General features: G+C 43.4%; 1 protein-coding gene across 5 annotated transcripts; it reads left to right on the top strand.

Moving 5' to 3' along the window:
* The first annotated feature begins 1,185 nt into the window (after nt 1-1,185).
* Nucleotides 1,186-23,386, top strand: UBE2D3 (ubiquitin conjugating enzyme E2 D3). 5 transcript variants are annotated; one of them, XM_066996866.1, is made up of 8 exons: nt 1,186-1,559; nt 15,103-15,166; nt 15,252-15,283; nt 17,759-17,836; nt 18,677-18,782; nt 20,165-20,258; nt 20,779-20,828; nt 21,888-23,386. In XM_066996866.1, exons 1-7 carry the CDS (start codon nt 1,536-1,538, stop codon nt 20,825-20,827), a joined length of 447 nt encoding a protein of 148 aa, XP_066852967.1. In that variant the 5' UTR covers nt 1,186-1,535; the 3' UTR covers nt 20,828; nt 21,888-23,386. The 5 variants fall into 5 exon arrangements, with proteins under 5 accessions (XP_066852967.1, XP_066852969.1, XP_066852966.1 ...); XM_066996868.1 differs by lacking the exon at nt 15,252-15,283 and adding an exon at nt 14,160-14,235 and having other exon boundaries at nt 1,194-1,559; XM_066996865.1 differs by lacking the exon at nt 1,186-1,559 and adding an exon at nt 2,710-2,754.
* The last annotated feature ends 908 nt before the right edge of the window (nt 23,387-24,294 follow it).

Genomic DNA, 24,294 nt, shown 5'->3' with positions numbered 1-24,294 from the left:
AGCACTGTAACTACACTTGTTTTTCATACCTAAACGAATTGTTTAATTCATTTCCCCAATTGTATTTAATGGTATTTAAACTGATGTATTTGTTTGAAAAAATGACCATTAAGCACCACAAAGTGTTTCTCTAAAAAAGTATACTAAAGTGATCTATGCAAACCAATTTCTGAGAAATGGCTATAACCAAGAACTATACTAACAGAGATACTGATTTTAAAATGTAACTGCTGAAATGCACATAAACAAAACCCGATTTACCAAATTAACAATACCCGTTGTCTTAAATTAGCAGGGAAAACTACACACTCTCAACAGCATGTTTGTGCAGTTCTTTATTCCTTAAATTGTGCTGCAAAATGATAATCATAAGGTAGATCTAGAGTCTAAATATGGAGGTCATTAATCTCAAATAATAATTAAAACATGTAGAACTGAAATATTACTAGATACCCCAGTTTCCTGAGATGACAGTAAAGAAGTTCAGGAAGTTTGTAAGCAATTTAAGAGAGAGAGGAAATGTCTGACAGAAAGGAAGATATACTGAAGATTTGGAGCAGTGTAATAATATCCCTAACCCAAACTGGGGCAAGGAACAGTAAGGTGTTTTTCAACAATATTCTTGATTAGGGCAACAAGAACATTAACGCAATAGTTGGGGCTACATTTCCTGCCTATAGTGTTTAATACAATTAAGCGATAAGCAGAAAACGTAGATTTTACAAAAGAAGTAATTCCAAATTTTCCTAACGTAGGAAGAACGCAGATTAGCCGAGTGTGACGCTGCCGCTCTCCCCAGCAGCCCCCCTTTGCTTCGGGGCCCTATCCCCCCGGTCGCCCCCTCCCCAGGAGCAGCGCTCGAACACGCTCCGCGGAAGGAGACGGCAGCCGCGTCCAGGCGGAGGGATACCGCGCGGCCGCCCCACAGCAGCCCCGCAGGCCCGGCGGCCGCCATTTTGTGTGCGCGCAGCCACGCCGGGGCAGGGCGGCGGCCGGGCGGGGCCCCGCCGTCATCAGCCGCGCCGGGGTGCGGGGCGAACTCTCGCGAGACCACCCCCGCGGGCGGGGGCGGGGGGCGAGCGCCTCGGCGGCCCCGCCCCTCCCCGCCTCCCGCCGTGCGCCGCGCGTCGCCCCGCCCGCGGGGCGGAGCCAGCGGGGCAGGCCCCGCCCCGTCCCCTCCCGCCCCGTCCCCTCCCCTCCTCTCCCCTCCCCTCCTGGCGGCCGGGCCTGGCTCAGCGGCGGCGGTGCGCGGCCGGGCTCTGCGCTCGGTGTCGGGCGGGCCTCGCGGCTCCCTCCTCGTCCTCCTCCTCCCCGTCCCCGGCCTCCTCCCGGCGCACGGCCCCGCTGCCCGCAGGCAGCCCCGGCTCCGGGCGCTCCATCTCGGGCGCCCCCCTCGGCCGCTTCCGGAGGAAGGAGCGGCGCGGCTGCCCCCTCCCCCTCCCCGCCTTCCTCCTCCTCCTCCTCCTCCTCCTCCTCCTCGCTCCGGACTCACCGCGGCGCACGGACGGGCCCGGCGGCGGCGGCACTCGGACACAATGGCGCTGAAACGCATCAACAAGGTGAGGAGGCCGTTCCCCGGGCCGTGCCCCCTCCCCACCCTCCCCTTTTAATTAATTATTAATTATTATTATTAACCTTTTTTTTTTTTTGGGGGGGGGGGGTGGCGGCTGCGCCACACCGGCTTCCCCTCGGCGACCGGGGCTGGGGGGGGGGCGGGCACCCAGCACGGCTGGGACCGGGGTTCGGGGGGGGGGGGGGGTGTGTGAACCCAGCCCGGCTCGGCCCGGAGCTGTGGGGATCCCGGCCCGGCTCGGCCCGGCCCGGCCGGCTCCGAGGCGAGGCAGCAGCGGCGGGGCCGCCCCGGTGTCAGCCCGGCCCGGGGCTCCCCGGGGCCGGGGGGCTGCGCCCCGCTCCCTGCCCGGCTCCCTTCCCCCCCCCCGCGGCGCGGAACTTGTTCCCCGCATCGTAAGATGGCGGCGGGGCCCCGCCGGGCCGGGCCCTTGCCGGGCTCCCGCAGCCCGGGGAGGCTCCGCTGCGGCTCCCTCCGAGCCCCTCTCACCCCCCCCCCGCCCCCCGCCGGCCTCGCCCCGGCTCTCCCCGCGGAAGCGCCGGGCCCCGGCTCTGCGCCGTTGCACAATCGCGGCCGGGCGGAGCGGCTTTCGCAGCGCGCTCGGGAAGGAAAAAAAAAAAAAAAACAAAAAAAAAAGAAAATAAAAAAAAAAAAGGCGGAGGTGAGGGAAGTTTAAAGCGCTGCCCGCTGACGGGAAGGGCCCCTCGGCACGCCGGCTGCCTCAGCGCTGCCTCCCGGGAGCGATCGCGGCCCCCGCAGCCCGGCCCCCCCCCGGTGCCCTCGGCAAGATGGCAGAAAGTCGGCGTGTCCCGGCACCTCGGGGCGCCCCGGGGGCCTGCTGCCTGCCGCAGCCCCGCCGGGGGCTCCGTCTCCCTCCCCGGCCGTGCTTCCGGGGCCATTTCGGTCGGAGCGAGCCGCTTCGCCAGGCGTGCGTCGGTGGATGGCTCCCTGTTAGCTCGGGAAACGCAAAACGTGTTGCGGGGTCGTGTGGCCGAGTGGATCGTCCTCAGATGGCAGCCGCGCTCGGGCAGGAATCGCAAAACGATCCCTTTCGAACCCGCCATCGGGACTCGTTCCCCCCCCCTGCGAGCGGGTGGTATCACTTGGGTTGAAGCACGGCTAGGATACTCCCTGGTATGCTTTGTCATCAACTCATGCTTATGAAACGCAGCCGGGCGCTGCAGGTAAGAATTTACTGTTAAAACCAGGGGATTGTTATTATGTAGAGGGAGGGTTTGCCTCCCTCCAACCATCGGGCTGGCGGTCGAAGCCTTGAAACGATTCATCATAACTTTTGAATCGATAAGTCATCCGCCTGACTTCACGGCTTGGGCCTGTTGTGTGCAGTCTCCGGGCCTGTATTAATCCTTGTGCTCTATGGCAGCGTGTAGCAGCGAGCTTCTTCCCTCACCCGGTGCTGGAGTTCAGGATCGGTGGTTCTTTGTTTTTTTTTGTTGTTGTCGTTCTCTTTTTTTTTTTTTTAAAGGTGCTATTTTTAATCTATTTCATCACGCTGCTACAAGATACGCTTCCAAATTCACATGGGGTTTACGGTTTCGATTTTGTTTTTGCCGGCCTGGAAAGTCAAAATGGTGATGTGCAGCCAGACTGAAACCAGTGCTTGCGAGGTGCTTTCTCCTGAAGCATGGTTTCTGATAAAAGCATTTACTCGGGTTGAGGCTGAAATCCAAAAATAGGAGGACCAATTTCATGACGAGGCTGTTTTGAATTTGGATTTTAATCTTACCGACCTGTAAAGCCAGGGAATGGCACTCTGTCACTTGGTGATCTGGGATCCCCCGTCTTCCGATAGTAAGGTCACAGATCAGACCTTGAAACTCTGCTTCCTCGCAGTACGTAGTTGGCACTAGATCAGAGCAGGCTAAAGAGAGACCAGGACCTCACAACATTGTAATCACACGTAGCTGGTTTAGTCTGACTCGTGGCATTACCTGTCAGGGCTGGAACTCATTGTCTTGTGCAGCCGATGACATCCCAAATATACTAGGAAGGTGTTTTCAGGGTCTTTGACCCACTTCTTATTTATGGACTAGTGTTCTGAGTAAAATAAAATCCTTCGTTATACATGGCAAATCAGACTCAGATGGCGTTAGTGTGTGTAAATGTAATCTGAAGTATGTAGCACCTTCAGAGTGCTGCCGCCCCCCACTTAAAGCCTAACTAGCGAAGTCTGCTTTCTGACGTGGAAATGAAAGCACATGAGTGCTCGTGTGTTGTGCGTTGGGTTACCTGCTTCTGGAACATGCTGTATTAAGCTCTTCCAGCTGAAGGAGCCGTCAGGTACGCAGCCAGTCCCAGGAAGATGACGTTATGCTGGATCTCATCCTCGCATCTGTGCCATCTGCCCCGAGGGTGGCCTGCATTCGGTTGGCAAAACTCGGCTTTATTGACACGGCTCGCTTTGCAAAAGGGTGGCAGTTGTTTTATTATACCAATAAACTGCTTTTGCCGTGGAATAATGGGAAACAGCTAAAATTAAGACGTAGGTTCCTTTCCTGAGGATGATGATTTTTTTTTCCCCAAATGAGCACAAGGGCAGTGGAACAAATGAGCATCTGTTTATGAACTTGTATGTAAATGCTCGATGCGTGCTCGTTGCACGTTGTCTCGGTCTGAAGCGTTGAGCGGTAGCTGCTAAATGTGCATCCCATAATCGCTGCAGCGCTGGCACTTGGGTTCGAACGGCATCACGTCTCTGTCGAGGAGAAACTTTCGCACTGGAGTACGGGGCCGGGAGTGCATAAAACGGGTAAAACTCGGGGAGGTGACGTCATTGGCAGGCATCCGTTTTATCACTGCTGTATACATCCGTTAGGGTGAAGTGGTATGAAAGGCCTAAAAATAGAATAAATGCAGGAGGTGGGGATGTGTGTACGAAATGTCTCATCTGTGAAATCCTCGGGAAAACTTGTGCCTGCCGTGTTTCGTGTCCGTTTGGTTAAACACGGTGCAAGCCAGCATCATGATGTCAGGGGGTGGTGTTAGGAAAAATTAAGTGGAGCAGGCATCCTGGAAGCTGAAGGTGGCAAAACCTTTTACTGCTACGTAAGTACAGATAGGAGGCTTCTGTTGGTAGGGCTAGAGTGGAGACTAAATAACAATTTTCCTCAAGGTTGTAGCCTCCAGCGCTATTCCTAGATGTATATTTAATTGCAACTGCACTCCCCCCACTGCCCTCCTCTAAACGCTCAAAATAAGAAATGCTACAAACCCTGGAGGCATTCATAATATTTTTAGGAGATTGGATGCAACGTGCAGGGATGAAGGCAGCACGAAAATTTGCATCACTTGAACCGAAGGTGTAACTTGCGTAGAGGTGATTCAATTGAAATGTGATAAAACCTACTTGTTACATTCATTTGAAATTACCACTAGTTTGTTTTCAGCTTAGGACAAAAAATTAAAAGTGAGCCTAACTAGAAAAGCTAACTGTTTGGAATTTAGCTTTGCTGGATGAAACCTGCATTACTTTGTTTTTGCGGGCTGTCTTAATTTGCTGGGCTCATTCAAAATCATTAAATACCTTGAAGTTAGGTGATTGATCTTGCACTTTGAGTGAATGTCTAGAAATAAGTCTGAATTTGTTTAGGGGCTCAGGAAGTTGAGATGGGTTAGCTGATCAAATGCAGTTGATGTAAGATTAGTTTAAATGCTTTAAACATTTGTGAATGCACTCTGTGTGTTGCGTTACCTTTTTAATACCTCTGTTAATTCACCTCAGCCTGTCCAGGGGTACTCAAAATAGATAAGTCTTGTGTCAAGTAGGTAACGCCATGTGGCCTTGGTGGTTAGAAGGGTCGTGGGTAGCCAGAGGGCAGTGGGGGATTTTGAGTCATGACATTTCAGGATGGAGTGTTTGGGAGGAGCGAGTGTCAAACACCTTCGGTGTTTTATTTGAGAAACAGGACAAAATTACTCAGCATCACTTGGAAGCTGTCATCGCTTAAATTCTGTTTAGGATTTAGCTTACTTGAATAGTCAGAAGTGACATTTATCCTACAAACTGAATGTTATTAAAATGGAAATAATGCTTCTTAATTGGGTTGGTTTGACAGCCACATTCAAGTACAGCGCTTCCTATGAAGGCCCGGAGTGTGCTCTGAGAACTGGCCATTTTTTTTTTTTTTTACCAGAGTGGAAAATGAATGCTTCCGTACGTAGGAAGTTTAAGCTGCAGGAACTTGAAGGTTTCTCCCATGAATTGGGCTCTGCGCTTGTGAAACAAGTTGCCGGTCAGCATAGGTCTTTAAGTGTGTGCACTGGAATCGGGGTTGTAATCTCGCTTAGGTAATTTACAGAACTTCGGGGATCAATAGTCCATTAGATGAGTACTTCTTGCATACCTTAAAAACAGACTTCTCTGGTATGTTGAAGGATTTGGGTGGGATAATGCACTGGGTAAAAGGTTGTCTAGCCAGCGTTTTCTTTACGATCATTCCAGCTTTTAAAGATCTGTTTTTTGAAAGTAAGCCAACGCTTTTGGTATTATTCCCTCCACGAGTTTCTTCTTCTGCAGGAGAGCCGATGCACAGCTCTGCGAGATGAGCTCCCTTCGGCTGCCTCCCCGCGCCGTGAGCGGCTCCGAAGCGCTAACGCCTTCCTTCGAGCTGCTACATGGCCGGGTGGCCGGGGGGGATACAAACAGCTGTAGCAACAGCTGCTGAACGCGCAGCAGTGAACTGCCTCCTGCCAAAGGCATCTCTGTGCCTTGTGGAGGCCACCTCCAGCCTGGCATGCTCCCCTGCCGGCGGGCGTTTTCCCGGCGGACCTGGGTTGAGCTGCGTAAGGAGGGAGAGAGGATGGAGGTCCTTGGCCTCGCCTGAGATGCGGGGTGGCAGCCGGTAAGGAGCAGTGGAAGGGGTAGCGCCTCTGCGTAATTCGGATTAGGGCGTCGATACGCAATGTCAGATCAAGCTTTCTGCTGCAGATAGGATGGTTTTGCTGCTTTAACTGCCTGCCCTCTGTTCTCCTGTGGGTCCCTCCCTGTGCATCAGAGCTGGCAGGTGGGAACACGTGCCTTGTGCTCCAACATCAGGGCTGGTACCCCAATATAAGCTGACTTTGGCGGGTAGTTCAGGCTAACACACTGTGCATTGAGACGGCTGAGTTACAGGCATGTGTTTTCTCCTGTGACTGACGTGCTGTAGGAATCGGCCGGTACAACGCGCAGGAAAAAATAAACTAGCCAGGGTAAGAAACGAGAGCAGCTGTGTTAATGTATATAGGAGCACAGTCAGTAGTGCGTTCTTAAACATAATTGTTTCTGTCAAGTTGGCTTTAACGGTAGAGAGCCTTAAATGATGTTGAGTTGCACAAGCTGGGTAGTTTTGGGAACTTCTTGAACCTACATTTAATCCTTCAAACTCTAAACAGGAACTACTGAAGGCTCTTTTTGCTTTTTTTTTAAAGAAATATTTTAAAACAAAACTTTCTCTTCAGTGGGCTTTTTATGGGGCACTGATCCGTTACGTTAAATGTGGTAGGTTGTGCGAGGGAAGCCATGCAAAAAATTAGTTAAAATTACATTCACAAGTTTAAATTAGCGTTTATGCCTTTGGCAACTATTCATCAAACACTTCAGTGTAGACAGGGTTTACTGAAAAATGGGCATTGCAGGATTCAGGACTGAAAGCTAAATGGAAAGGATTTTTTTTTAAACATTGTTCAGTGCATTCGTATCAAAAGTTAGCTTCAATTTTAAAATTTTGATTGTAGGAAGCCTTTGTTCTGAACCTCGTTCCTGTAAGATGCATGGTAGGTTAGGCATCTTCAGGGTCTCGCTATAATTGTGATCATTTTTATTCTGGTTTTAAGAAAGAGAAGGGAGGATTTCAGGCTGCTTTGCAAATGTTAGGGCCTAGTTTAAAAAAAAAAAAAAAAAAAGGAAGGAGACAAAAGTTTAATCCTTTCCCCGAGCATCTGGCCACCAGAGTTTGAGGCTGAACCGAGGGCGGATGCTCGAGTGGTGTAGGTCGTGGTGGTGGAGGGGGGCACGAGGACTGCTAAGCGCTCGGCTGATTTTACGGGGAGTTTTCTCTCCAACCTGGGCTTAGGTTGGCCAGGTGCTCATCGCTTCCGTCATCTTCAGGTTCCTGGTAAACACGAGTGCCCTGCTCTAAGGCTGTATTTCCCAACCTTTGCTCGCCTATCCGAGTAATTATGCCAGCCAGTACTGTAAATCGGATGACTGCAAACTTTGTTTTTCCTTTTGGACTTGGTTTTAATTTGTCCTTTCCCTGAGCGGCAGAGGAGAATCTCCTGAACGATGATTCGCCAGATAGGCAATGCCCCCCTTCTGTTCCCCCAGTTCAATGTGGTGGTCGCGGTCTCTTTATAAATACTCTTTTAAACACTGCTTGTTTATTTTGTTTGTTTGTTTGTTTGTTTTTCCTCTTCTGCTCTTTAAGACCCCTCTGGACACCAATATCCTCTAGGTAGCTGAGGTGGAACTGAACTGTGAGAGCATCTGCAGTTCACCTCGGGAACAGCTTGGGAATTTTTTTACGCCGTTGGCTCAGCGTGAGCTGATTTGGTGCCTCACTGTACCTAATCCTACAGCCCTCCGTTCTGCATCCCTGCCGCTAGCTGTTCTGAACACAGGTCCATTGTGAGGGGTGGCTGTGCACAATAGCATAATATGGTCGCGTAATGGTACAGCTGTAGATAAGATAGCGTAATCACTGCCGTGGCTATGACCGCGTGGGCACGACCGTGGAGTATACCCATATGGTATATTTCAGCTGCTTTCGCCTTCCTCTTGGGATTCATACAAAGCAAGGAGTGGTCCGGGCTAGGGTGCCTCACTTTGAATATAGTTTTTTTGTTTGTTTTTCCAAGGGTATCATTTTGAGTTTATGTTGAATTTAATCTGCCCCTTCCTTCCCCCGCCGTTCTGTTTCAGTTAGCTGCGTACATCTCACTTCTCTTGTGGACGGTTTCCACTGCGTACCTTCGTGTCTGAGTGCCGCTCTGGTTGCAGAACCGATGATCTGTGGTTCTCACAGGGGAAGCTTGTAAGTGAAAGTATGTCAAGTTTCAGGATCCAGCACTCAGAAGCTTGGGAATGGCAGAATTAAAACCCCCAGTTATCACTGAACGAACAGGAAGTTAACCCGAGCTTCACACCACACTTTTCCCTTCAGAATATTTTAGGCAGTGTTCAGTCTTCATCCTGTGCTGATGTGCATTTGTGTTTTAGTAACCCTGTTATTTTCAGAGAATGGTAGTTGTTGTAATAGCCCAGAATTCGTGTGTGTAAAGCAGTCAGATTTTCTTCGTCTTGAGTAAGACAGCTGCTGTGGGTTTTGGTTACTTGTGGGGAAACAAGCCATATTTCCGAGTCCAAAGCACAACTGTAGGAGTTGCTGCCACCTTTTTCGAGTTTGTTCTGAATGCCTTTTTGGTGAGTGACCTCCTTTTCCAGTCAGATCTGTCCAGCTACAGGGGTGAGCTCTGGGAAAGGCCGGAGTAGAATAGAGTGATATTTTAGCTGTTGTAGCAGTGAAATTTGCTGGAAACCATTACCTACATTGTACACCTTCCAAATTTCAGAACAGGTGAGAAGAGCTGTAGACAATAGCCCCTTTCACAAAGGTCTGGGTATTGAAAGGTAGGTTCTCTGGCAAGATAGCATGTAGTCATCCGAGTAGTTTGCATCAGTCCAGGCACACAAAGTGACTTAATTACAGCTGCACAGCAGTTTGGCATTTCCTTCGACTGCTAGGTTTAAAACCTGGATATTTCAATGTCTGTTTTTTAATACGTCGTCATGATATTGTTGCTAGACGTTGTACGACCAAGATGCAGTGGGTAGCCTGAAAGCTTTTATACTATGGAGATGACATCCTGAAGGTTAGAACAAGCGAAATAATCAAGATGGAGATGATCCCAAGTCTTACGTTCCTGGCCATAGTGGCTTGGGTTTGTTAAGAAGCACTCTGCTCTCTGGCCCCCGGTTTTCTGTAAACAACAGCCTACGTCCTTCTGCATTATGCACTGTCACTATAGGTAGTTTGTATCCATATTTTTAAGCGTTAGCCACAAGGTCCGTTTGTTTGAAATTGACACTTTTCTGTTGGTTACGCGTGTGTGTTGTGCCAGTGTCGTCTTATTCAGCTTAAAAATCCACATTCAGACTCTTTTTTTCAAACGGTTATTTTCTGCTTCCAGGGATAATTAATTTTCATGCCGAAACGAATGTTGCAGATGCAGGTGTGTGGGATAAAGCAGTAGTTCTTTGCTGGCTGACACTTCTTAATCTTCAAACAGGCTTAAATGTTCTTCCCCTCCCTTTATAGCTGCTTCCAATCCTTTCTTTTTTAAAGCTGTTTTCAGCTGTGAGCTAATGAGTAAAGACTAATGGAGTGAATTTTTGGATGCTTAGTTATTTGAGCTGTCCTGTTTATGACAGACTATATTAGACAAGCACTCAAATGCTGGTTTTCGTTTGGCTTAGTGATTTTGTTTTGTTATGTGTGGTGTTTCTTTTCTTTTAGACTTCTGATTTAACTGCATATCACCTTTCCCTCCCTCCAGTGTAGAACAAGTCAGTGTCTGGAAACTTAAAGCAAATAAACTTCATTCTTTTCATTGTGCTCTCTTGACTAGAAACCAGCAAGCTGCAATTTATGATTTTAACGAGTAATCGTGTTACGAACCAATATTAAATCTAACTATGCATTTATGCCTGTGAAGATGAGCGATGTTCTGCCACTCTGTATTTAAGTCAGCTGCTACTATCATTAAAAATAAGCCCTGGCTATTTCCATCTTAAACTAGAAAAATGTAGCAGTGGAGCTGCAGGGAACGTGGATTCTGAGAAATGGGAAGCAAAGGAGCTGCTGCCACTGACAGCTCTGCTTGGTGCCTCGAAAGAAGGCAGCTTGCCTAGGCAGCAGGCTGCCGTTTGCTACTGGGTTTGCTGAGGCCTGGAAACGTGAAGAAGTGCTGTGAAGAACTGCGAGGAGAGCGACTAGTTGCCTTCAGTACTTCCCTTCGTGGTCCTGCTCGTGTGTATTTGGATGAGGCATCCTTCGTCATTCTTCAGATGTTCTTCACCCTTCAGATGACTGCTGTAATCTTTCTGAACAGCTGGCAGGGAGGAATTGTTTGAGGGTTCTTTAGCAGCTTTTCTGTCAGGAAAAAAACAAAAGGCACTTGGTGGTTTATAATATTGCCCAGGATCAGAGTCCTGCAGTCACATGCCAAGGTTTCACTTCATCAGTTGAAGCATGTACTATATATTCTGTTAGTTACGATTACGTATGTGTAAAACAAGCATTTAGCTTTTTAAACTATATCTGTCTTGAAGTTACTGGTTTATTTTTTGGCTAGTGTTTTGCTGAATTCACAGAGAGGAGACAGATGAGCCAAGAATACATCTGTTTTTCCACAAAAACTACATCTACCGCATACTTGATGTGAACCTGGCGGCATACCGTGGTGCTGAATTTGTGTTGAAGCAGGTTGGTCTGTTGTAGGGAGCAGGTATAGTGGCTGCACTTCCAGTTACCTACCGGTTTTCCAAAACTGGTGCAAAGATGGACCTGCATGCCTTCGTCTGCATGCTTCATTGCCGTTGTCCTCTGATGGCAGCGTTGGTCCTCGGCCCTTAAATAGTGCTTAAATCTGTAAAATGCTGGGTGACTAATCCACCCAGTGGCGAGGTAGGCACTATCACGACTTTATATTTGGAAACTGGGCCACAAGAATGGTGATACGCCGGAGCCGTACCGGAAACCTGCGGCAGAGCCAGAGCCTGGGAGTCACGGTTGTAATTCGAGACTAATCCGTCCCAACAGGCGTGCAACGGGTCGTTCTGAGCCCAGCTTGGTGCGGTCGGTTCTGTGCGAAGGCCTGGGAATTCGCTTCTTGGGAACGCTTCTTCTTCTTTTTCCTAAGCCACCTGTAAAACGAAAAGCTACAGCAGCTGACTCCAGGAAAGCGTGGGCTCTACTTTGGGCATTTTTAAGGAAGTTTGCGATGTAGCTTGGGATCCTTTGACAGAGGAAAGGACTGTGGAGACTGACTGGGAACAAGAAGGAGCAAAGGTGGAGGGACTGCAGCACAAGCAGCACGAAGCCCTTATGCTTAGGTATTTTACAGAACAGTGCTGGGGACTTGTTTTTTTTTTACTGTTTTACTTAAATTCTAACAAACTTCACACGGTCTTACCTTCTTGGTACGAAATGGGAAAGCAGGGGAACAATTCTGAGCTGACTTCTGTCGGCCCATGGCAATCACCAAGCTTAGTTCTGCTTCTAGAAATACTTTCAGATGCAACGTTTGCCTGGTAGCAATCAAGATCAGCTATTCTATAAGCTAAGAAGACAAGTCTGTTTTTCCGCCGCTGACTTGGGGGGGAGGCTCCTCCCTTTCCTTGCATGAAATGCTTCAGCTGCGCTCCGAATGTCACAGCCCATATGCCTCTGCTTGCCGCGTTTCCAGTTATTCCAGTTTGCCCCTTGGATTCAGCAGCAGGCGCTTTTTGAAGTCACACAGGGAGAACTTTCTGCTCCCTGTCTGCGAAGAAAAGCCTCCCTCCTTTTGTGTAGATGCCGGAGTGTCACACGCTTAACGGCGAGGTAAAAATAGAGCCGGTGTTACAGTAAGCAGGAAGAACCTGCCCGTGTTTGTTTGGCCGCGGCCTCTGTTCTTCCCCAGCATTTTAAACTCTGCTGAAACAAAGAGCTTTGCTACAAATTTTACTCCTCTGACTGCAATAGCAAAGGGTGCAAGAAGAGAATTGAATGGGTGCTGCCTCTCCTGTGTTTCTGACTAGTGGGTAAATCACTTGTGCTGTGGCTGAAGCGCTGAGTGGTGGATCGGGTGCTCCTAGCCTTATCTATAGTTTGAATTGCTTTGTTTAGTACCAACGGGGTTTTTATACTTACTTGTTTTGGGCCAGACAAAACTTCAGCCCTTTAGCTCATTGAAGTCACTGCTTGCTTGTTCTCCAGGCTAGTTTAAATGTTTCAGAGAGGTAACTCTCTATGGACATACATTTTGAGTCTGGATGACCAGAATATTAAAACTCATATGTTCCAGCTTGTACACTATTCTTAATGTTACTGACACCTTTTTCTTTTTTTCCCCCATGATTTTTTTCACTGGGACTTCTTAAATATTTTTCTTACGCCTGGAATTCTACTTATTTGCCTTTCCTTCTTGGATTATTGACATACTCTTATTAATTTTTTTTTCCTGACGTGTTAAAATACCTTATTTGTCAACTGTTTTTTATCTTGAGTACTGGCTTCTTGCTTCTCTGAAAGATCGTAGTACCTTTAGAGGAGCTCTCAAGGCTGTTGCACATATCTTCAACAGTGCGTTTTTATGCTGGTCTTTTCTTGCCCTTCTTCATACTACTCATTTTAATAATTTTGATAAACTGCATGAAGAGCCTTTTCATACCTCTTAGTCCCCATGACAGTTTTCCAAAAATAAGATCCAATCTTCTTCCCTGATTAAATCAAATAATCCAGTAATAACTACACAGCTACATTAAAATACCAAACACTTGTCTTTCTGCTCATTCTATTGCTACAATTTACTTTAAGGGACAAAAAATCCAGTGGAACTTCTTGCTTCCAGGTATTGGAAATAATTGGCTGATCGTTCTTTTAATGGAAAGGCTTTTAGATGAGAAGTAAGCCTGATTAACAGGACTTTCTGATTTGCCAAGTGCAGGAACTGGGGACCCTGAAAATTAAAAACAAAAACAAACAAAAAAAAAAAACCACTTTCAATCTGAAAGTTCTTTCACATTTCTTCTTTGCCTTTACATGAGTGATACCAGTCTAACTTAGCAAATCTACTGAACAATGTATGGACCTAATAAGTGATATTTACTTGCAGAAATAAGGATTTCACAGGGAACACCAGTAATAGGTGGGGAGTGCTATATGGTAGAGGAACACCCTGTAAAGAGATGTACTGTGGTCTGGAAAGAGCTGTTGTCCACCCTTGAAAGTAACAGCAGCAGTGAAATGGACCATAATAGTAATTTCACCGTGCTATTGCTTTTGAAAACTGGTACAATTCAAATTTGCAGTATAGTCTCATTCCAGTGCAAAAGTCAGATCTGGTTAACTGGGAAGGTGATGAAAATTGGCCTGTGTAGGGTGGTGAAATGAGGGTCTAAAAATCTGTGGACTTAAGGACTTCTAAAAATGAAGGGTTTTTATATATAGCCTATGGACTTCTACACATTGAAATAGTGTTCTCTTCTCTTTCTGTGTTTGCAAGAACAAAGGTGTTCAAGCTCCAAGTAATGTATTTTTCTTCTCGTTTTGTGTTAGCTTACATGTACTACATTTTTATCAAGTGCGGAATTTGTCAAATGCGGAGGATATACATCAGGCTCTTCCTAGGCTGAGTTGTTAGCTGTCTGGTCCAAATGTGCATATTTCCAGCATAACAGGGATGCCTGGGTTTCTTAAATGTCTGAGAATGTAATGGAAAGTTCTTGTTTTAGTGGCTTGTGTGGACTTGTAGTAAAATAACTTGTGTGCGACTGTTAATATATGGGAGAGGAACTGAAGATTTTCCCCTTTCTTGTGACTTCTAGATGCCTTGACAAGTGCAGATTTATAGAAGTTCCTGAAGCCATTTTTAGATTCAAAACTGAGCAGGGAAGAAGGAAGGTATCTCTTACATTCTTCAACTGAAAGCATACATTTCATTTTAAAGGACACCATCCAATCAAGTAAACTGCGGAGTGTTTAAACAAATTAATGATGTGTTTGAGTGATTCATCACCAGAATCTTGATCCTAGACAAGGAATCCTCCATTCTAAGTTTCTGTTTTCATTCCCCCTGTAACAGGGAGGGAGGGGCCTGGTTTCTGCATTTCAGTTAATTCAGAATTTTAAAGGCATAATTATCATAAATATAAAGTTTAAAATTAAAAAATGCAGATATTTTGCCTGGTTCCAATACTTATCAGCTTTCTTTTCTTCTTTAATATATACAAGATTTATCCCTGCTGGAGGTAGTGGAGAAAAAGAAACTGAGTTTCTGGCATTGTTCTGTTCTTGTTGTCATCGTTTTGAATTTTAGTACCGGATGTTATACACTTCATGCTTCTTATGCCATGAAGACTGACTAATCAGTAGCTTTCTCAATTCCAGCTTAAGGCTTCTCTAGCTAAGACTTGATCATTAAAAATCTTGATCAGAAACTGGTTAGACTTAGCCCTCTTCAGGCTGTGTCCTCCTGTTGTCTCTGTCCCTTCTCCAGCAGGGTTGTCTTGACAGGAACAAAAAGTAATGACATTTATTTGGAAAAGCAGTCCTTGTAACTGTTCAGCTTCATAGCCAGTTTTGGGAATCGTCATCTTTTACAAAGATGTTTCTGATACTGATCTGTTGGCGCTAATAGTTGTTACTGTATGTTCTTCTGTGTTTGTTTATGGAAAAACTGTTAAAGTTTTTTGTTGGATATCAAGTGAAAAGGGCTGTTGAATTCATTAGTGTTCCCTCTCTGAACAGATTTTTTTTCTTTTTTTAAAGGAACTTAGTGACTTAGCCCGTGATCCTCCAGCACAGTGTTCAGCAGGTCCCGTTGGAGATGACAGTAAGTAATCTTAAGTTTTATGTTTTGCTCTACTAACTCAAAGCATACCATGCCTAGATAATAATGCGGAGTTTTTCTTTTGTAGTGTTTCATTGGCAAGCCACAATTATGGGACCTGTAAGTATTCTAATTCTTGTGATGTAATATTGAACTAGTAGTTCTGATTCAGGAAGAACTTGTGTGTTTTTTTGTTTTGCTTTGCTTTTTTTCAACTCCCATTATCAGGCTTTAGCTCTAGAGATACTCCTTACAGTAACACAGAATGAAGGAGGGAAAAAAAATGAGTCTGATGATTATTGCATTGCTGTGACGTTTTACCAGGACACGTATTTGAGCTGAAATAATCTCTAGAACAATGTAAGCTGTTATCACTTTACTTAGAAACTTTGCGTTTAACCGTTTCTGCTATTTGAATCTAGCGTGGATTTTGCTTGTAGTAAGAGCTCATCCTGGTTTTAGTAATTACTTGGGATGCTTTTGTGGAGATTTTGAAGTAGATGAGGGAATCTATTTGATCTAGTGTCATGTACTGAGATCTTGAGTGCTTTTGGGAGCAGAGGGTAAGTCACTGAAATGTGAGGCTCCGGTTATGACTGAGGAGAAGAGTGTGTGTTAAATGTATGGTACATATCTGAAACCTGAACAAGGCCATTTCCGTGTTAAAGAAGGCAAATGTTTCCATTTATGCTTTTAGTGAAGACAAACACTTGACATCTGGAGTTCTCAGGGCTGATTATTTATATTTAGGAAACAAAACGTTTTGTAACTTGAGGAGTCCAATACGAGATGCCAGTAGGTCTGGAGCCCCTGAGTGATGCTTCTGGTGAGGCTACAGAGCAGGAATTAAATACCAGTGATGCAGCATCGCCCAGACTCTCTCTCTATATATCTGCAAGTGGGGTTTAAGTAGATCACTGAAAGTTTGTGTATTAGAGGTTCACCTGATTGGAAAAATGGCTTTCTGTTCCCAAGTCCCTGGTCCTCATTGATTGTAACTAGGTGTCTCAAAGATAAAATCGTTTAACAGCTGTATTCATGTTTGAAATACAAGGTGTTTTCCATGCTGTACTGAGTTTGATTTTATGTGTCTGTGGGGTTGTAAGGTATTAAAACATCAGTCAAATTTAAAAATGGGATTATTATTTTTAGCTTCTCCTTCTGGTTCAACAATGTACAGCTCCTTTCTTTCCCCGTGTGGTTTTTGTGGTGCCAGTCACAAAGGCCTGCTTTCCTGTTTCAAAACCAGGCCTTGGAAATATCCTGACAGTGTGGTGTTAGTAGCTCTAGTGCTCCTGTGGTGTTGCTTAGTGCCTTTAATAAAAGACGAGGGTTGCAGTACCCAATCATTTAGCATTCCCCTTCTGCAATGTAATATTGTACAGGCTGTGATTATCTTCGTAAGATGTAAGGGTGCTTGCATTAGTTTATCTTCAGTTTTAACAGATTTTGGGAGGAGTTTGCTCCTGCAATTGCTAAAATGCATCCTCACGGAGTATTCCTTGACCGACTGCAAGAAGTTACATCTTTTTTGCTAGGTTTCAGGTAGAGATTGCGTAGGATATGCCCTACGTGTTTCCAGGTTTCAGTCCCTTGTCTTGTGTTCCAGAATTTAATTTGCTTTTATTTAGCTAAGAAAGATTTATTTTCCGCTTACATTGGTGAGATGTTCTTACAAGGAATGTGAAGATTGAATTTACAAATAATTAAGAAGTGTACTCTGTCTCAGATACATTTTTCATAGCCATGAGCGTGGAATTAAGAGTGTTGTAGTCTTCAGGTTAAACAACAAAATATTTGCTTCATTTTGGAAATTTAGTTTGTAGTTTCAAGTAAAAACTTCTTACATCTTTCTTCTTGTAATTAGTAACATAGGCAGTCCATATTTAGTCTTTAGTCACCACGTTTATCCCATGCTTCCTGTGAGCTTTTCCCAAAAATCCAAATGTTGTTTTACTGCTAATAGTTAAAGCCTGAATGAATTATCCCTTTAACTATTTCTATGGGGCAGGGGGAATGTATTCCCCCATACCTGATCATGGTCAATTTTTATTAGAGAAAGGGAGGAAGGATTCACTTCAATCTTGATGTTTTTTCTTTGTCTGTGCTCCCCACCCCAAGGAACAAGGAGCTAGCTGTGTATTGGTAGGTTTTTTGGAGGGCTAAGCAACACCTAGGCGAAGGATAGAACTTAGAGGGAGGCCCTTGGCCACTATCAAGTTGGGTGGTTATAACAAATAATTTCCAAACGCAGAACTTCACATTTTTGAACTTGTTAGAGAGGACTTCCGCTCCGTTACCGTTACTTCTTGGAGCCACCTCAGAGAGGCTTGGATGCTTTTGTCACATTGCTCCGTTCGAATTGGTAGAGAAGTTTTCTCTGAAGCATCAACTCAGAGGTCCATCCAGAAAGTGACCTGTGTCTGTTCAGTATCACTCACCTGAAGAAGTAGTAATTGAGTTTTTACTGTGTCCATTACATTGGTGGAATAAACAGTTTGGTCATTTAAATAAGTTTCATTATTTAAAAGCAATATTTTCACTGAAATTTGTCCTAAAGATGGTAATAGGAGAATTATTTCTTTACTTTGGCAGAATGACAGTCCATATCAGGGTGGTGTATTCTTCTTGACAATTCACTTTCCTACAGACTACCCTTTCAAACCACCTAAGGTAAGTATTGATTTCTCATTTGTGATATTAGCACTCTTTAAGGAACCAAATACACAATAGAAAATGCCAACATCTGTGTTCAAATATTGTCAAGGTCTCGCTTCTTTCATGTGCTTACAATATCTTATATACCTTCCTATCACCAAAATGAGTGTGTTGGCATATATTCTTAGGAGCAAATTCATATATGTGAATTCTGATTGTCTTGGAATTATGTTTGTTTTTATTTCTGTTTTTCTTGACTGTTAGGAAAACTCAATAGATTTGTGCTATTGTAACAGAATTCTTGCGAAGGGGGCTGTCAGGTCTCTCAGTACAGCTGTTTGGGTTCTGTAAAAATGTGACCCCATGGACAGAGATTAATTTACTGAGTGCCTGAAATCAGAGGTGATAGTACCTGTTAGAATTTGGCAGTAGTTACAAAATAAGACAAGCAGCTAGTAAAACTACAACAAAAGCCTGTATTCCAAATTTCAGGCAATGTGAAGGTGCACGCTGGCAGTAACTATAATCTTTGATATTCTTTAGCCCTGCGATGGCTGTGTTGCCATGGTTCAAACACTTGTGTTAAGTGTCTTCATCATGGTGCAGACACCTGTGATTAAATTGCAGCTTCCTCCTTGCCCTCTCTCTGTTTGAAGTAGAATGCCTGGTTGTTGGAAATGGAGAGGTTGTGGCTCGGCTGCTTTTCCATGAATCCGCGATGGAGTAGAACTGCTTAATTCCTTTTCTTTCAGAGCTAAAGGAGTTGACTAATAGCTTGACTGAAGAGAGAGGATGACATCATTGTGGCTATAAACCGAAACACGTTCTTAGTATCGGTTTTTTTTGTTGTTGCAGGTTGCATTTACAACAAGAATCTATCATCCAAATATTAACAGTAATGGCAGCATTTGTCTCGATATTCTAAGATCACAGTGGTCTCCTGCTTTAACTATTTCTAAAGGTAACTTTTGTGAAGGAGAAATGTTTCCATCTGGTGTCGAATACTGTGCTTTTAGCTTTGATTGTCTTGAGCTTCTGCCCATCTCTTGAATTTTCCCTTACTCAATCTAGCCTGTGTTTTTGCCAATTTGATAATAATATCTTACGGCATTTTTTAATGGAAGTTTGTTTTTTCAAATACCTTCTGCTACATGGCTGTAGCAGCCAACCTTATCTGGCTGCTTATTTGCTCCAGTATTCATGGGAGAGCTTACTAGCTTGGTCCCAGAGCAAACCGCCAGCATTTGGACTGAAGCAGGCCTGTGAAACTACCTAAGGCTGAGGAATTGCTTGTTTGCTGTTCTCCATGTAAAAATACTCTTGCATATCAATTTAAAGATGAATTCCGCTTTTAGTAGTGAATTCTTCAGGTTGTTGGTTGTTTTTTTTTTTTTTTTACCGAGTCTGTCCAGAATTCCATGGAAAATTATATTGGCACATGGCTGTGGTAAACAAAAGAAAATGGTTGTTGATACATGTTGCTTTCTGCTGCCCTGCCCTGGCATTGTATTACATTAACTTCCTGAACTCAGCTTACTGATTATATACTTCAAGATAAGTTGATGTTGTCCTGCAATACAAACTTTGTTGCTTTCTTCATTTTAGTATAGTAAATAACATTTAATTCTCAAATGTTTTCATGATGATCAAATTTTGTTTTTCCTCGAAGCTGCTGGTCACTGTGGCTTCAAAATGATCCATCAAAGTGCTGCTTTGTCTTTAGAACTTGTAATTCCTGTCTGTGTGAGGAGTAGGTTTGTGATCTGAATGTGGATTCCCTACGTTTTAATGTTGTTACTATGTTTTTCTTTCAAAGCTGCTGTGAGAGTAGAGGATGCAGCAGACTTCCCAGCTGCCTGCAGGAGCCTTACTCCTTTACTTATAACACACATGTAGTTTAATCAATGCAGATCAGGGTATACCATCTTACATACTACAGAGAAAAAATTCAGCCCGATCAAAAATAAATAAATAAACGCTGGTTTTAATAATTAAAAATATCGAATACGCTGGTCATTAGAATGCATAATAATATGCTTTAGTTGCCTGCTACCTTGCTTCATAATGCAGGGGACAAACAACAGTGCTGTTTTCATGTATGCTTACTGAACGTTGTGGGTATTGGGAAATAGTTCTTAGGAACTTTTAACTTATTCTGTTGGGTTTTTCTTGTTGTTTTTGTTTTTTAATTTCAAGCGGGCTACAAAATTATTTTGGCCATGTGTCAGGAAAAGGTTATTTGGACTCTCTAGTGTGCTGACGTTGTGCTAATGCAGAGAACTGTGCTCCATTGTTTCCGAGATCATTGCTCCTGTTTTGCTATTGAGAATTTTTTTTTTACAGTTCTCTTATCCATTTGTTCACTGTTATGTGATCCAAATCCAGATGACCCTCTAGTGCCAGAGATTGCACGTATCTATAAAACAGACAGAGACAAGTAAGTACGGAGTTGCGTAAGACCAATATTTTAACAAACTTCATGAAGAGTGCTTTGTCAGACTGCAATTGTATTGAGTGAGCCTTTTGTGAAAATCTGGGATGGAGAGAACTTGTGTGTCAAAGTACCTATTCTTGGTAGTGCATAACTTAAAAACAACGAGGCTTAGTATCTTTGAAGTTCAGGGGGAAGGAAACTTCATCTTTTTCCCAAAGTGTGACAATATTTGAAAGTCCGTGTTGCCCATTTATTGGCTTACTATGCATAAATAGGATATATTTAGATTGAGGAAAAGACAGCTTTGTTATTTCGGTGCTTTTTTCTTTTTAGAAGCAGCCTGGACTTTAATTTTGGAGCTCCCCTTGAGAAAGGCTTCGTAACTTTTTTTCCTATCTGTGTTGAAACAACTGTTTTTGTTCCTTACGTGTTTTTAATGTTTTGCACAGATAGCTATATGAAGTAGCCTTTGTTTGTTTTATATATATATATATATTAATGCTAAATATACTTGTCCAATTAGGTACAATAGGTTAGCAAGAGAGTGGACAGAGAAATACGCTATGCTGTAGGGTAAGAATATCTGCACATTATGGTGCATTTAACAAAATGGAGGCTTGTCAGCACTTGAGTGCTGCATGCTTTAAGGCACTGGATTAACTAACAGATAATGGATGTACCAGTTACTGAACCTGAATATTTAACAGCTTGATCTGTGGTTAGTGTGAAATGTATTGGCTAGTTACTTTCTCACAGATACCGCTCTTGCATGGTGGGGGAAAAAAAAAAAAAAAGATAGTATGAAATAATTACCAAGGTTGAGCGAGTTTGTCATCCTGTTCTGGTAAGTATTTACACACATTTTGCCAGAATTTCATTAAAAGTGATGCCCTGGAAGCAATACTTTGTAATCAGACCACATGCATGAATTTGGACAATCCAAATTTCAACTGTTCATTATTCAGTAGTGTCCATCTTCTACATCTAAGCTAGGAAAATGTATGGGGATTATGTTCTGCTTGTATAGTTGAAAATTAACTTCTTACTGACAAGCATGGAGTTAAGTATAAACTAATTCAGCTCAATTCCTGTGGAAGTAGTGTACATAAAGATATTATGATCTTTTAAAAAAAAAATGTTTCAGTGATGTGTTCATGTGGAAAGAGAATATTAAGTATGAAGAAAGTTAACTGTTGTTTTACTCTAAAATGAGAATTTTGACATAAATTCTGTATCCAATGATATTATTAACCAAGTAATCTTTACTTATGGCATGTGATCCCCTGTAATCTTTATCTAAGAACAATATTTAAACAAAACACTCCCCTTGCCCCTCCTGCTCCAAGTGGTCTCTGTTTCTTCCCCTTGGGTAGTTTTTCACAGGAGATTTCTAGCAAATCCGCTTGCCTTGAAGCTGAACTGTTTCAAATAAACTTAAGAACACCCTGGTTAGTCTGGGGAGGGATTTTTTCAAGGTTTTTTTTTTCAGTTTAACTAAATGTTATTACAGAAAGACTTCTCTTAGTGTGAAGAGATCAGGGAGATGGGAATAACTTAATACCTGATCGTTAACCTTGTAGGAAATTGTTATTTTCGTGCTGGCACTAACTCAGTTCCTGTTGTTCTTTGCAGGTACAACAGAATATCTCGGGAATGGACTCAGAAGTATGCCATGTGATGCTACCTTAAAGTCAGAATAACCTGCATTATAGCTGGAATAAACTTTAAATTACTGTTCCTTTTTTGATTTTCTTATCCGGCTGCTCCCCTATCAGACCTCATCTTTTTTATTTTTTTGTTTACCTCCTTCCATTCATGCACATGCTCATCTGAGAAGACTTTAGTTCTTCCAGCTTTGGACAATAACTGCTTTTAGAATCTGTAAAGTAGTTACACAAGAACAATTGCCCAAGATTCTGAATTTTTTTTTTTAATGGAGCATGTGTATTATGTGGCCAATGTCTTCATTCTAACTTGGTTATGAGATTAAAAAACAAACATTCCTCACTGCTCTAACAGATACTGAAGATACCACCTGAAAGGGGGGAGGGGAGATGGATGTTCAGTTTTCACCCATCAAAGAAGTAACTTCGCTGTAGCAACATCCATCTTGTTCCAAACCTTCCAGTGTTAGAGAACTGAGGTTTTATTATATATTTTTGCTCATAACTGATGTGTCTGGAGAATTGGTACTGAATCTATAGCATCAGCAGAACAGAAAATGTGATGTATCTTATGCATGTCAATAAAGGAATGACCAGTTCTTGTTTTACAGAGAATGGAAATTGGAAGTCAAACATCCCTTGTATTCCAAAATAGGGTCTAAGAACATTTTTGTAATTCATTTAAATTTTGTTAGGAGGCTTGGAGCTATTAGTTAATCTGTCTTCCAAAACACTGTTTAATATAGCACTGAATAAATGATGCAAGTTGTCAATGGATGAGTGATCAACTAATAGCTCTACTAGTAATTGATTTATTTTCTTCAATAAAGTTGCATAAACCAATGAGTTAGCTGCCTGGATTAATCAATATGGGAAACAAAATCTTTTGTAAAAGCAAAGCTGGTTTTTGTATATACTGTTGGGATTTGCCTCATTGTTTAACATCAAATAATGATGTGAAGTTCAATAGAGTGAATCTTTTGCCATTTTCAGTTATAATGCTCAGTCTGTTGCAGGTTGACACATTGTTCGGCCTGATGTATGCAGAATTAATAAGCTAACCTAGTAGTGTAGCCTTAGTAGTGTGCTACACATGGTGCTGGGAGCCCAGCGTTCAAGGATGGACTGGGGACCCAGCAGATCTGAAGTGGTGTATTGTGGAGACACTTCCTGATGCACCTGTGTTTGCTGACTGAGAACCTTTTTCTTCACCTTGTACACTTGACAGCTGAAAGATCTTAATGTGGGAGTAATGATGAGGCAAAAAAAATATAAAATAAAGTACTGTTTTGATGTGGGAATTGTCATGAGGCTGTGTTGAAGTGACTTTACTATGTGGGATGTTCGTTACCATTGAAAAGGACTTGTTCAGCCATGCTGCCATTTACATTAATGACTATTTTAATGCAACAGACACTTTCCTCATGTCAGGTGACTAAACGTGAATAAAGACTCATTGCTATTGGATTTTTGTTCTACAAGAAACATTGTCTTGTGCCATTAGTTTATCTTTGCAGCAACAAGGGCATTATTAAACATCCGGCTCTCCTCTTTCCTGCCCTCTTCATATTTTTCCTTGTTTAATTTTTTTGGTCTCCATTCTTAACATCCATAGCTTCATTTTCTCTAGTCCTGTACTATCAGTTTATTGTGCATCTGTGACTTCGCACTGGCACCACTTTTGCACTGCTTATAGTTATGTACATTCTGATTCCTTGTCCCCACATGGATGTGGAAAGCTAGATGTAAAATAAATGTTAAACCTTAATTTTTATAAAAATTTGCACATGTAGTTTGGACATGGTTTGTTCTGGTTTTAAAATGAAAGTGAACTTTTTAAAGTCTAGTTGGCTTGAAATTAAGAAACTCGGGCTGTCTTTAACAGTGCATGCCTCACTGAAATGATGTGTTTGTAGATTTGTTGATGAAGCTGCAGTTCATGCAGCGTTTCTGCCATGCTAACCAAAGGTTTTTACTTGCACCGTTTTGCTGGAATTGGATATACTTGAAATACAGCTGCCAATAGCATTGCTGCTGAGGTGAAAGCTTATATTTTTAAGCTGGTGAACATGTTGTTCTTACCTTTTGGGAAATTGTGTTAATCTAATGCTTATTGCTTTGTCTTGGAGCCATAGCCACTGAAATCACCTATGTGGTCAACTAGGAGGGTGTCCTGTGAGATGTAAGGCACCGGGCTTTGTAAAACTAAAAGGGGTGTGGATGAGGGAGGGTGAAGGAAGGAGAAGATAGTAAAATATTACATGGAAGTGTTCTTTGGACCACTACGCATTTCTCTTGTACATCTGTGATGGTACTTCTGTGGTAACTTTCTGTAACTCGAAAACATGTTTTTTGATGAAAAAATGATGGGTGAA

Source organism: Anser cygnoides, chromosome 4 (genome assembly GCF_040182565.1).
Source record: "Anser cygnoides isolate HZ-2024a breed goose chromosome 4, Taihu_goose_T2T_genome, whole genome shotgun sequence".
In the NCBI taxonomy this organism is placed as follows: Eukaryota; Metazoa; Chordata; class Aves; order Anseriformes; family Anatidae; genus Anser; species Anser cygnoides.
The sequence above is the reverse complement of the archived record's forward strand: the minus strand, read 5'-3'. Positions and strand labels throughout refer to the sequence as shown.

Bases quoted from the DNA above. Each gene is read 5' to 3' on its own strand.
- UBE2D3 (XM_066996865.1), top strand. From the start codon at position 2,725: ATGCTTATGAAACGCAGCCGGGCGCTGCAG. The intron at 2,755-15,102 runs GTAAGAATTTAC...CTTTTTTTAAAG, and splicing joins AACGCAGCCGGGCGCTGCAG to GAACTTAGTGACTTAGCCCG. The intron at 18,783-20,164 runs GTAACTTTTGTG...TTTTTTTTACAG, and splicing joins TGCTTTAACTATTTCTAAAG to TTCTCTTATCCATTTGTTCA.